This window comes from Cuculus canorus, chromosome Z, assembly GCF_017976375.1.
Source record: "Cuculus canorus isolate bCucCan1 chromosome Z, bCucCan1.pri, whole genome shotgun sequence".
In the NCBI taxonomy this organism is placed as follows: Eukaryota; Metazoa; Chordata; class Aves; order Cuculiformes; family Cuculidae; genus Cuculus; species Cuculus canorus.
In genome coordinates this window covers 67,540,234-67,553,596 of record NC_071441.1, presented here as the reverse complement: position 1 = coordinate 67,553,596, position 13,363 = coordinate 67,540,234, and the positions used below count along the sequence as shown (strand labels likewise).

General features: G+C 52.6%; 1 protein-coding gene across 2 annotated transcripts; it reads right to left on the bottom strand.

The window, feature by feature from the left end:
* Positions 1-1,505: 1,505 nt before the first annotated feature.
* Positions 1,506-7,995, bottom strand: LOC104056585 (uncharacterized). 2 transcript variants are annotated; one of them, XM_054054543.1, is made up of 9 exons: positions 7,926-7,995; positions 6,621-6,863; positions 5,466-5,756; positions 4,973-5,070; positions 4,241-4,433; positions 3,581-3,689; positions 3,154-3,215; positions 2,659-2,730; positions 1,506-2,097 (listed from the first exon to the last, which is right to left on the bottom strand). In XM_054054543.1, the coding sequence occupies exons 1-9, from the start codon at positions 7,981-7,983 to the stop codon at positions 2,081-2,083; spliced, it is 1,143 nt and encodes a 380-aa protein (XP_053910518.1). In that variant the 5' UTR covers positions 7,984-7,995; the 3' UTR covers positions 1,506-2,080. The 2 variants fall into 2 exon arrangements, with proteins under 2 accessions (XP_053910518.1, XP_053910517.1); XM_054054542.1 differs by lacking the exon at positions 1,506-2,097 and adding an exon at positions 2,104-2,336.
* Positions 7,996-13,363: the final 5,368 nt, after the last annotated feature.

The following is a 13,363-nucleotide window of genomic DNA, read 5'->3' as shown; positions in this document are numbered from 1 at the left end:
AAACAAGGTGCAGTTAGCTCAGCACCCCACAGGGAACATGAATCCACGGTCATTGAGGGGACCAGGTAGGAGCTGGGCTGGAGGGGGAGCCCCCTCCAAAGCATGAATGTTTATTGGTTGTGTAGACAGAGAGAGGTAAGTCACAAGTCCAACAGACTCTGACTGGATATGGAGGCAGGGAGTAGGGAGCAGAGCAACCCAGGAGGTGGCAGGAACACAAACCAACCCTCCACTTCCCCATATCCTGACCCTGCACATTCCCCTTCTTCAATCAGCAGCAGCCACCTGGGATTAAACATCCTTTTTGCCTCTTTGCCCAATACCCACTGAGACCAGCTCTGCTGAGTCATGTAGGTCATGGGGGAGAACCCATGGGAAGGAAATATTTTTGTCCCAGGGACCAGCTGCAAGTACCACCATGGTGGTCAGACAGTTCATCCAGAGAACTAGAGGACTGTCAAAACATGCTTTTACTGGCACAAGCAGGTCATCCCAGGTTACCTGATAAACTGGAGAGATATGGGTATTACAGATGGACCATTAGATGGATAAGGAATTAGCTGGATGGGTATGTCCAAAAAGCTACACACTCAATGGCTCAAAGTTCAAGTGGAAACCAGTAGTGAGTGATGTCCCTCAAGGGTCTGTACCAGGACCAATGCTATTTAATATCTTCACCAAAGACATGGACAGTGGGATTGAAAGCACCCTTAGCAAGTTTGCAGATGGCATCAAGCTGAGTCATGCAGTTGATTCACTAGAAGGAAGGAATGCCATCCAGGGGGACCTGGACAGCCTTAAGATTTGGGCCTGCGTGAACCTCACGAAGTTTAAGAAGGCCAAGTGCAAGGTATCATGCCTGGGTCAGAGCAAACCCCAGTATTAATACAGGTTGACAGATGAATGGATTGAGAAAAGCCCTGAGGAGAAGGACTTGAGGGTACCAATGGATGAAATATTGGTCATGAGCCAGCCGTCCAAGTGCACTCACAGCCCAGAAAGTTAACCATATCCTAGGCTGCATCAAAAACGTGGCCAGCTGGTTGGGGGAGCTGATTCTGGCCATCTGCTCCAGCCTGGTGGGACTCCATCTGGAGTACTGCGTCCAGCTCTGAAGTTCTCAGCACAGGATAGACATAGACCTGTTGGAGCAGGTTTAGAGGAGGGCCACAAAAGTTATCAGAGGGCTGGAACGGCTTTCTTATGAGAAAGGCTGAGAGAGTTGTGATTGTTCAGCCTGGAGAAGAGAAGGCTTCACGGAGACTTTATTGCAGCCTTTCAATACTTAAAGGGAGATTAAAAGATGAATGGAGAGAGACACTTTTAATAAGGTTTATAGTTACAGAACATGGGGCAATGGTTTTAAACAGAAGGAGGGTAGATTTAGAATCAACATCAGGAAGAAATTTTTGTGATGAGCACGGTGAGACGCTGTTACACCAGGGAAGTCGTGGATACCCCATCACTGTGTTCAGATTGTGGTTAGATGGGGTTTTGAGCTACCTCATCTAGTGAAAGAGGACCCCGCCCACAACAGAGGGGCTGGACTAGATGATCTTGAAAGATCCTTTCTAACCCAAAACCGTTCTGTCATTCTGTGATTCTAACCACAGAGCTGGAGAAAAGGGTGGTCATTGCCCCATCTACCAGTGGTCCACTCCTCACCACAGAGAGCCTTCAGCTGCCCCGCAGCATCCAGGCTCCACTGGGCAACAGCAGCCCTCCATGTGAGAGAGACAGAGGCTGCTGAAGGCTGCACTGGGGCAGCAGCAGCAGCAGCCGAGATCAAGCAGATCTTAAAGGCTGCGGGATGGGATTTTCCAAGAGGGACAGGGCCAACCACACCTCACCAAATGGGAGATGAGCACCAGCACACCCAGAGCAGGCCACACGCCAACACAGAGTTCCAGGAGGGAAGGTAGATACTGAAGTATAGCACTGGGAGCAGGCATCTTCTCAGGTGCGCTTCCTAATGTCTGCCAGGGGCTGGAAAAGCCTAGTCCAAGGTCCTCTGTGAAGATTCATAGGTTCAAGACTTTCACATATAAAAGAGGGAGGAACCACAACAAAGGAAGAGTTATCACTGGCAGGTGGTGCCTGCAAACCAGAAAAATTTATTGGTTGTTTGGACACAGCAGTGCAGTTTTGAGGGCAGTGCCATTGGGTGAAGCTCAAGCTGGACCAGCCCTCAAGAAGCAGCTATGCGAATTGCCATCAGCACTGAGCCTTGGATGTACACCCTATCTTCTCCTCTTATTGACTGCTCTGAATGACTCCTGAGAATTCTGAGACAGGCGGAGGTTTAGGCAATGGCTCTCCAGCCTGGGCATCATTACCTGCAGAGACAAATAGCACCAAGGAAAGGGGCTGCTGGGTGTGCTTGGCAGTGTGCAGAGCTCACATCACAGCAGTTGTTTGGACATGTGAGGATCTGAGACAGGCTAGAGCACGGAGAAGGAATGGCCGCTGCACAACCCCTCCATCCCAGCTGTGCCCCACTACAGGTTCTGGAGCGTGCCTGCTGGTGTCCAGGAGCCTGATGTGGCTGCTTCATGGGGCTCAGCCATCCTCACACCACCCACGGCACCACAAGGCAATTGAAGGAGAGGCACATGAAGAAAGGATCCCTCTCCACTCTCTCCCTGTCATGCATCATACCTGCGTCTTCTTCTGCCAGAAGAGTATTCTTGATCACACAGTAAATATCCGAGTTCTCATAGAGCTGAAGTGCTGAGGGGATGACAGAAAGAGCTTGAGGGATGCAGCACCCATGGGAGAAGGACCAGGGCACACATCGACAGGCAGCAGTACTGGCAGCTGCAGGGCACCCTGTGACACACACTGGCAGGGCAGCCAGGCTCGGCAGAGGAGTTGCCTGCCCTGGGCAAGGAGACCACAGGGAGCAGCTCCCAACCCCTATTGGCACCAGGGGGACTATAGCCAGGAGCAGCTGGAAAAGAGAGCTGGAGGAGTTTTTCATCTGAGGATACCAACTGTGGGACTCACTTCTCTGGCAGGACAGCCTGAGCCAGCTAGGCTGCCTGCAGCCACACCAAAAAGAGCAAATGAAGGAGATATTCCTTCTGAGGGCTGTGCTTTCCCAGCACAGATCTGCTGCCCTCCCACTGCCAACCCCAGCCCCAGGGATCCTACCTGTGTAAAGGTCCTCCTCAACTTTGCTGGGCACAGCTTTCTTTTTCCTGGGATAGCAAGTCCTGAGACAGAGGAGAGGCTGACATGACCCAGGGCCCAGCTCAATGTGTCTGCAAAGGCACTAAGGGCTCTTCACACCGTGTCTTGTGTGTGTGTCTCACAATCACTCCAGAGAGACAGCAGTGGTGGTAGACACAGAAATAAGGGACGGGGTCTCTAAGCGCACATAGTCTTTGCCCCAGATTCAAGGAAGATGCTCATGAGCCACAGTCAGGGGACCTAAGCCACACTGTGACCAACCAGCTGCATCCCCCATGCCCAGAGAAGGGTGAGAGTTGCTGCAGGAATCACCTCTCCACATCCAGCCATCCCACAAAGCAGCATGGCTTGAGGCAGAGCAGTGACTCCAGCTCTCCTGCCTACTCACCTGGACAGCACAAACCACAGGATCCCTGCAGACAGGAGGATCAGCACTGACAGCACCACCACCACCGTGACTGCCGTCCCCGGCCACGGGCCCAGAGGCTGCCCTGCAACTGAGACATAGCCAGGAGTGGGTGCCACAGCCTGGACCACGAGACAGCAATGGCCCTGACCTAAGTGTGCGATGCCTACATCGGTGTAGACACCTGCATCCAGGCTCTGCTGGCCTGACTGTTGCAGGGACCCGCAGCAAGGCACAGCCTTCCCTTGTCCTCTCATCTGCTAGGTAGGGCAGAGGGAGGGCTGCTCTGGAGCACAGGAACTTGTCCCCTCTCCTATACACAACCAGAGGGTCAACAAGCCCGTCCAACGAGGATGCACGCAGCAAGGAGACACACAGAGCCAGGTCAGCAGCCCTAATGCCATCTGACCTTGAGCCCTCCGTGCACTCATGCAGAGATGGGTATCATCTTCTCTATTGGAAAAGTAGAGAGACAGCTCTGTTCTCACAGGGGCTGAAGCGATGCAGCTGCTCTAGGGAGCAGGCAATGCGGCCCCTCGAAGCAGGACTCACCCAGACACACAGCTCACTATTTAGTCAAGCTCTTGAAGAGGCACATACAATGGACACCCAGGAGGGACCAGAGGATACAGTGAGCATTACCCGAGCTGTTGGTCTGGAACTCCCACAGTGATGCAACCCCAGCACCAGCAGCCGTGAGTCCCTGCATCGTCACCACGTAGCTCCTGTCAGGGCTGTACTCAGGCAGTGGGTGCTCAGTGACAGAGCTGCTCAGCCAAAGTCGTTCCATCTCCAGGAAGCTGCCATTCTGTGAGCTCCTTGTCGTGATGTTCAGCTGGGAGCAGGAGACAAAGCTGGAGGGCAGCAGATCCAGCCTGCCCTCTGGGAACTGCCCACAGCACAATGAGACAGAGCAAAGCACCTCTGCGAGCCTCCCTTTCTCTGCACCTGCCCCTGCGGTGGAAGGCTCCCAGAGAGGAACCAGCTGGAGCCTTGGCCCCATGCATCGACCTCAGAGCAGACAAGAGGAGGAGAGGAGAAATTTAGAGCAAACACTCAAGTTGTTGGAGTGGCTGTTCTGTGACTAAAGGAGCAAGGATCTGTGAGGAGCTGAGGGCAAGAGGGATGTTATTAATTTTAAGAAGTGTTTATAGGTGTGATGGGTCCAAGGTCGGGTTGCTGGAGTTGTATTGCAACACCTCAGGCGCTTTAGTAACATCCCCCTCAAGAGGAGCCTTGAATTTCTCTTTCCTCCCACAGGACAGAACACCTTTCCTTTCCCCACTCTCCCCTAGGCTGCCTGCACAAAGCTCCAAGCACACAGGTGTCTGGCATGAAGAGCTGGATCAGAGGGAGCCCTTGCTTCCCAGGTACCTGGTAGCCAATGATCTCCCCTTTGCAGGAGGGCAGCCCCTTCCACCGGAGGGAACCTGTGCTTGAATCCAGCCACAGCTCCTCCACTTTGTCTGGCACTGGAAGCACAGGAGAACAGGGTCACACATGGGGCCATTGAGGAGGGTCTGAGCCCCAAGCAGGGGGCAGGCAGCTCTTGGCCCAGGGCTGCCAAGATGGGCTGTAAAGGGGCTCCCAAGCAGGGTTTGTCCCCACAAAAGCTGCATGGGCTGCAGCAGCAGTAGGAGCAGGAACAGTGTGATGAGGAGACTGCAGAGGGGATAGGCAGTGCTCCAAGTCCCTGCACAGCCCCTTCCCCTGAGCCCCACAAACTCAAGCAGCACCAGTCCAGGACCATCAATGCAGGGAGTGGGTGATCAGGGTGAGCTGCTGGTGAAGAGGAGATTTATCCATCTCCCTTACCTGGAACACAGCCCAGGACTGTCTCTCTTCTCCTGTGCTTGTGTGCACATACCTGCTTCATCTGTCCTGAGGAGCCGTGTGTACAAGATGGTGTCAGGGGGCAGGGAGATGGTGACACTGTAGACAGTGTAGGGATGCAGATGGAGACAAGTGAATGTTCCCTCCTGGCCATGTAGCATCTCCTCTCCCTCCACCTCCTCAGCCTCACAGGGAGGGGAGGAAGGCTCTGCCAGGCGGCATGTGGCCCGCATGTGCTGGCAGACATCAGGGACCCTGCATGTCCAGTTCAGTTTGATGCTGGTGCTGGAAATCTCCACGGTTCTGGGGACAACCTGGAGGACCTCTGTGAAGGAAGCATTGCAAGAGGCTCACTCCCTTCTTTCCCCATCCCAGCCCTGTGAGGGTGCTGGAGTCCGACAGCCCCATTCCCCATGCATCTGGGAAGAAGGGAAAGTCTGAGGCTGAAATTGGTCGCTCTGGCTCTCTGGTAATGAATCAGGAGGCGTCTGGGGTCATTGTGTTTTCAGAAGCTGGATATGAGCTTTTGGGAGACTTCTACTGGTGAGGCAACTGCCTCCATTCATCAAAACACCAGGACAAGGTGAAGGTAACAGAGGGATATGCAGGACAGTGTGTCTCCATCTGCGCTACATCACAGATCACACAGGGCAACAAAGGGGTCCTGTTGCCTTTGCAGCCCCTGAGGTTTGTGTTTGAGTCATCCTTTAGTGCCATGGGAGAGCACAATGGGACACATTTCATACTGGTCTCCAAGGACCTGCTTTCACAGTCATCAGATCTCACATCATTGGCCCAAAGGGGAAACTATGACCTCCCATGGTGACTCTCACCCCCTACACATTCCCAGCATCATTCCTCAGAAATGACAATCCTGATCCTTACCAAGGTACTCCATGCTGCACAAAAGGTGGATCCAGTCACCTCCGATGTCCATTTACAACTATAGCTCTCAGTACACAGGTTTCCCAAACCTGACGAGCTGGGCTTCCCTCACTAACCCTGTTTTAGTGGATGATGGCTGGAAACTTGCAGCACAGCTCAGCATCGCAGACATTGCCTTCAGCAGCACCTACCACCTCCACAGGCAGGCGAAGAGCCTGAAACAGCCTATGCATGCACAGCCTGCCTTTTCCTGCTGAGCCAGGCAGAGTGGGACAGACTAGAGAGCTCCTGATGCCTCCCTTACCGATGCATTCCACTTTGGACTGAACGTGGATCCAGGCACCATGGCTGTCCATGCCGACCCATGAATCTCCAAACATAAGATTCTTGTAAATGGTGGGCAGTTTTTCCCTTGCACACTTTATGCGTGTGAAGGACGGCTGGAAACCTGCAAGACAGCTCAGCACTACTTCTTCATTGTTCTTGTAATTCTCCTGGTCTGGAATAAGGTGGAGTCTTGAGTCCCACTGAGGCCTTTCGCATGCTTCTGGCAGAGGAAGAGGAAAAACTGGGGTTTATCTGTGTTGGGAGGTGTTGAGGAGGTGCAGCAGGAGGAGCATCAGCAGTCCCTCTGGCCCCTGAAGGGGAGAGAAGATGACACATCCATCTGCCAGGACTTGAGCCCTCAGCAAGGGTTTAAGGGAGGTGGCTCTCCTCGTGCACCTGAAGCATGAACAATCACTCATCCATTGACTTCCTACACCCACCAAATTCTGTCTGTGGATACTCAAAGCCACCCCCCAAAGCCCACAGCAGGAAAGGTCCTGTGTTGTTTCTCCCTGCCCATGTTCCAGGAGCTCTGAGTCAGCAGTGAATGGCCTTCCCATCACCCTGCAAATATCTTTCCCTGCCTGGGGCAGCCCTGCATCCCCATCCCCAGTGGGACAGCATCGCAATGCCCACAAGGCCATCCTCCACAGCCTCCATCCCCAGTGCTAAGGGTTGACCCAGCCAGGGGCACTCAGCACCCCCTTCCGTCCCCTTCCCTCCAACTCATACAGCTGCAGATGTCCTTGGGATTCCTCACCTGAATGGACAGGGAGGGGCACAAGGAGATTTGTGCACTCCAGGGTGAGACCTTCAGGTGCTGCAGGGATCAGGGCACCTCTGTGGGCACCTCAGTGCTCCCAGATCCTGCCTCTGGCCCTGGTGCCCATCTACAGGGCCCCACCTGTGCTCGCACCTCCACCAGGAACCTCCCACTCACCCACCCATGAACTGCAGGCTGGAGCGCTGCACACACACCGCTCTGCCCTGGCCCAGCAGGGGCGACTCTGGCCACTGTCCTCACCCTGATCCTGAAGACCACTCCTTCCAGGGCTCTCGCGGACTGAGGTTGGTGCCATCCCCATCCCCATCAAAGCTCTTCTGCAGCCCTGACGCAAGCACAGGGCTGGCTTGTGGGTGCCTCAGCTCTACCTTCAGCACCACACACCATGTCCCCAGATAGGCAGAGAGCCTGAAACCTCCTGTGCACACACAGCCTGCCTTTCCCTGCTCAGGAAGGGCAGAGCAGGGCAGACAGGAGAGATCCCGATGCCTCCCTTACCAATGCACTCCACTTTGGACTGAACGCGGACCCAGGCACCTCTGCTGTCCATTCCCATCCATGGGAATCTGGATGCGAAGTTCGAGTTGCTATTGGGCTGATCTTCCCTTGTACACTTGATGCGTGTGAAGGACGGCTGGAAACCTGCATGACAGCTCAGCACCACTTCTTCATTGTTGTTGTAATTCTCTTGGTTTGGAGTCAGGTGGAGGTATGGGTCCCACCAGGGCTTTTTGCATACTCCTGGCAGAGAGAAAACTGGGGTTTAGTTCAGTTGGGAGGTGTTGAGGAGATGTTGCAGGTGGGGTATCAGCAATCCCTCTGATCTCTGAAGGGAGAGACAAGGTGACACATCCAGCTGCCAGTAGATGAACCCTCAGCAAGGGTTGTTGAGGGGAGGCTTTCCTTCTCTACTGCTCAAGAGTCACAGCAGATTTTCCAGGCTGCAGTGACTTGTCTCTTCTCTGCTGTCTGGGCTGTCCTCTCTAACAGTTAGCATGGGCAACTCTGCACTAAGGAGAGACTTTGACATGCCTGCTGTTCAACCAGGCTACGCCAGAAACAGCTATGGAGGGGGAAGGTTGAGAGGAGACACAGGAGAGCTACTACTGCCTCACTTACCAAGACACCTTATGGGCCTGTCAATGATCGTCCAGGCACCAGGGCTGCTCTGGCCCCACCAGGCCTCTCCATAGACCACTTCTCCAGAATGCACTTGCAGAAATTCCCTTGCACATTTGACCTTGGGGAAGGAAGGCTCAAGATCTCCAGGGCAGGTCAGTGTCAGTTCTTCGTTCAATCGGTAATATTTCTTATTTTGTGGAAACTGGACTCTTGAATCCCACAGGGGTTTGGGGCACTTTCCTGTCAGGGAGAAAGTGTGAGAGTCCTTCTCAGGGACAAGGGATGCTCAGGCAGGAAAAGGAACTGAGGCTTTGCTGTGCCTGACTGCGGTGTCAGCATTCAACACCAAAAGGAAACGCAAGGTCCCTCAAGTGCAGGAAAGGAGTGTGTGCATGGACACGGGGGTGACAGAGGACTTTGGGGGAGACGTGAGCTGAGGGGCAGGATCTGGCCTCCTCCAACTTCCCCATGGCTGCAGCTCAGGAATACACAGGGAGGAGATGGAGGGACAGTGAGAGAACCTGCCCCACACTGAAGCCTTCTGTCTCTTCCCATCCTGGAGAACACTCCCAGATGGAGGACGTCTCTGAGTGTTGGCCAAGATGTCTCATGGATATGACAGGATGTTCAGGGTTCCTCCTTGGGGAGAAGCACTTGTAGCAGGGGTCCCCCACTTACCTGGGGTGCAGCTCAGGTTCTCTGCCACCCCATGCCATGTTCCCTGGATGTCCTTCACCTCCCAAGCATTTTGCCAATCTGGAGATGTCTGTTTTGCACATCTGATCACAGCAAGGGGTGGAGAGTCCACTGTAAGACAGCTCAGTGTCACCTCTTCATTGAGCCCATAAAACCTCTTCTTTGGGCTAAAGCGGATCTTCGAGTCCAACTGGGGCTTCTGGCATGCCTCTGCACAGAGGAGAAGGAGCGGGGCTAGGATGATGCTGGGCTGTGCTTACCCTTGCAGGTGGCATTCCTGTTCCACAAAGGCTGAGTCTGATTAGAAATGCATCTGATCTGAGGGACTGATAGCACATAGTTCACAGCACAGCTCAGTTGCACCAGATCATTCACGGCATAGCTGCTCTGGTTTGGGTTAAACTTCAGCATGGGTTCCCAGCTGGAGGGAGCTTTACATCTCCCCGTGTGTAAAAGCCATGAGGGATTGCCCTGAGGATCACTGGGCTCCCAAAGCATCCTCTAGGAAAAGGAGGCTCTGTCTACAGGATGAAGATTTGCCAGAGGTTGAACACGCCCCAGAATGAGGTTCCCGGTGCTTTTGCCCTACTTGCACCTTTGGGTGCAGTGCATGATGGTCACCCGCAGGCCCTCCTGCCCACCCGCGTTCCGTGAAGGAATTCCAGGCAGGGTGATCCAGCAGCCTGCTGCATGCTGGTCTCTCCCGCACTCTCTCTCCCAAAGACTGGGACTGTAGGACTGCACCAGCTGCAGTGAGCCTCTGCTGGCACTGCTCACCTGTAATCCCATCATATCACTGGGCACTACCTGCTCACAACCACTTATTTACAGCAAAAAAACCACTTAATTTGCCAATCAGTTTTTGGTCTGCAGGTTACACTTGTTGTTTTCTCCTCTCCATCCATTGGCCAAAATACCCACTGGCTTCCAGGTCTGGGTCCCTCCTCACCCATACACCTCCCATCCCATATACTTCCCATCCTCCCATCTAGCAACACCCTCACATGTGGGTTGTCAGAAAGGACTCAAGAGGGACTGCAGGTATGCATTTAACTAGCTGCATGCTTAGTTTCATTTTGCAACTAATGCACTGGACAGAAGTAAACCACTGACAGAACCACTGACAGAAGTAAACCTCCATATTTGTTTTCCATTAGTTTCTGGACAGGAGTGCTGCTGTGTCCCTGCATGGCACACATTTAGATCTCTACCTCCTCAGCAAATACCGATTTTTATGCGATTAGAAGTGTACCTCTTTGGGAGCTCTCTTCTTCCAACAAAGTCAGCTGCAAGGACCCAGGTTACTGGGGCACAGTAACCAGGCAGGCACAAGAAGTTTGCACTGCTTCCCAACAAACCCAGATGGGATTAGGACTTTGTGGAATCGTGATTGCTCTGCATGCCAACAGACCATAACAACTGCATCATCCCAGCCAGAAACAGGCATCAGCCAAATAAATAGAATAAAATCCCACCAGATTGGCAAATTCAGCAGCATTTTTTTCAGGACAGTTAGAGCTTCTCGTGAAAGCATTAGCAGTGCTTTGGCTTGCATTTCAGGGCCCTAAATCATGCCTACACAATATTTATCTATCAGGTGATGTCGCACTAGAAATGCATAAAAGACTACCCAAGCCAGCGAGCAAGCGGACAATGCTTTTTTAAAGTATGTGAAGAAGCCTCCAGATAACAGACCGGGGGGACATGAACCTCAGCAACAGCTGCTGGAAAGGCAATGCAGAGGGAAGCAAGTAATCCAGGAGATTGCTGGAGGGAGTGGGAACAACTTCTTGGCACTAGAGCTGGGTGGGTCATCCAGGGGTGAGACATTTCTCCACCCGTTATTCATAAGCAAGGAAGAACTGGCTAGGGTGGTGACAATCAACAGCAGTGTTGTCTGTAGCAACCACAAAAGAATGGATTGTGAGATCCTGAAGGGTGCAAGGGGGCAAGTAGCAGAGTACAGACCCTGGACCTTGGGAGAGCAGACTTCTTCTTCCTCAGGGACTGGTGAGTGGGATCCCAAGGGTAGCCACTCCAAACAGCAAAGTAGATGCTTAGGAAAGCTAGACGTCCTTAAGGACCCCTTCAAGCTCAAGAACAATCCATCCTCATACTCAGGGACCGGCTTTCTGCAACTGAGAACTGCGCTGCAGCACAAGAGGCAGTACATAGGAGGTGGACAGAGAGGCTGCAGAGGAGCAAGAGGAGCACAGCCTAGGAGCACAGCCTGTGCACGCAGAGATGATTCTAAGAAAGCACAAGCTCAACTAGAGATGACACTTGCAGCAAAGGCAAGGGAGAAAATCAAATATTAGCAGTAAGGGACAATTAGGAAACATGTGTGCTCCCTGATCCAATGGTTGCGTGATCCAACGACACTGGAAGAAGACAAGGTTGAGGTTCTCCATGATGTTGTCATGGTGAAACTAATCACTATCCTTTTTGAAAGACCATGAAGATAAAGAGAAGTTTGCAGAAGTTTCCTCAAGATGCAGGAAAGCTGTGCAAAACCACAGACTGTGAAACCTTTCTCCTGTCCATGGAAAAATCATGGACCATATCTTCCTGGAAAGTGGAAGAAGGGGCTACAAAGCAGAATACAGAAATACTGCCAGTGCTTGCAGGGATTGTGCTAAGAAGATCCAGACTGAGCTGAAGCTTGCAATGGCAAAGAGTGCCTGGGTTTTATGCAGTCACAAGTCTGTGATGCTGTTTTCTACAATAGAGGCACTTCCCCATTCCAGCCTCTGCAAGCATATTCAGTTTCCAGAGGAATTATGCAATGCACATCTCTACCATAATGAAATGGAGAATATATCTCACAAGTTTCACATCATTTTCCGACAAGAAAAGATCTACAAATATGGCTGTCAAAGGCAAGGAGACTGAGGAAAGTTTTGTTCTCGAACAGCCCTGGCTAGAGAAGACAAAGGATGACCAAATGTGCAGTTGATTTTGGCCCAGCAGCTTTCTGGTCCATGCATGGCAGAGAGGAAAGGCTCTTACTTGCCTCTGGCAGGCAGGGACTTGTACAGAAAGTGGTAGGCCTGTTCCATGGAGACCTTTTCCCTGATTCGTGATGCATAAATCCATGCCAGATTCAAGCCTGCAGTCTCCAGGGAATGATTGTCACACTAGCTCAGTGCAGGGCATGACCTATTCCCCACCATTCAGCCCAATCCCATCCTTCCCACAGCACCCCCAACACACCCAAACCACAGTGTAGTTCCTGCCCCGACAGATATCCAAGAGAAAACAGGCACTCCAGCTGACATAACCCTCAGGACTCCACTTGGGCTCCAGCCCACAGCTCCCTAGGTCTTTACTGATGGAGCACCGGCATCGTTCTGCCTGGCACTGGGGACATTGCTCAAATTGCCCCAGGAAGACCATGTGCTCAGGCTTTGTCTGCACAACAGACAGACAGGCAGGCATCTCCTGCCTACTCCAGGAGGAAATGATACAGCCCCCACCCCACTCACACTGAGCGCAGTTCGAACCACTTCTCTCAGCACATTGCGGATTACTGCCTTCCGCCCCAAAGCAGAGCTTCACCACACCACAACCCTGCTATGGACATCAGCTTCAGTCCTCTTTGAGAGAGTTACTGCATACTGCACGTGGAAAAATTGACTATCAAACTTGCAGGAGGAAGAGTAGCACAATCTCTCCAGGGGAGAGAAGGAAGCCCTGCTTACCTGTTCCCCAGGACACTACTCGGAACCTGAGATCGTGTCCTTCCTGGCCCCATGCTGCCAGCAGAGATGCAAGGACTAGGAGAAACCTCAGAGCCAGCAAAGGCAGGGGCATGTTGCATGAAGTCCCTAGGAAGGACTGATGTCTCAGCCCCACTCAGTCTCTGAGAATGGGAATCTGCAACCGACTGCAAGACTTTCAGCCACAGGAAGGAAACAACCACATAAGGAAACGTCATGAAATGCAGGAGCCTTCCTCTTTGTTCAGCTAATCTGCCATAACTGTCAGCGCACCTGCTTTCTGTTTCACATGTCCAAGAGCACCCAAGGATCAAGCCATCACCAAAAGAACCCTTCACCAAAACCCTGGAGTTTTATCCCAAATCCTCTAAGTCACCAGAATGCATTCAAGAACTACAG

Bases quoted from the DNA above. Each gene is read 5' to 3' on its own strand.
- LOC104056585 (XM_054054542.1), bottom strand. From the start codon at position 7,983: ATGGGAATGGACAGCAGAGGTGCCTGGGTCCGCGTTCAGTCCAAAGTG. The intron at 5,757-6,620 runs GTAAGGGAGGCA...CTTCCTTCACAG, and splicing joins GTCCAAAGTGGAATGCATCG to AGGTCCTCCAGGTTGTCCCC. The intron at 4,434-4,972 runs GTACCTGGGAAG...TCCTGCTCCCAG, and splicing joins GGGAGATCATTGGCTACCAG to CTGAACATCACGACAAGGAG.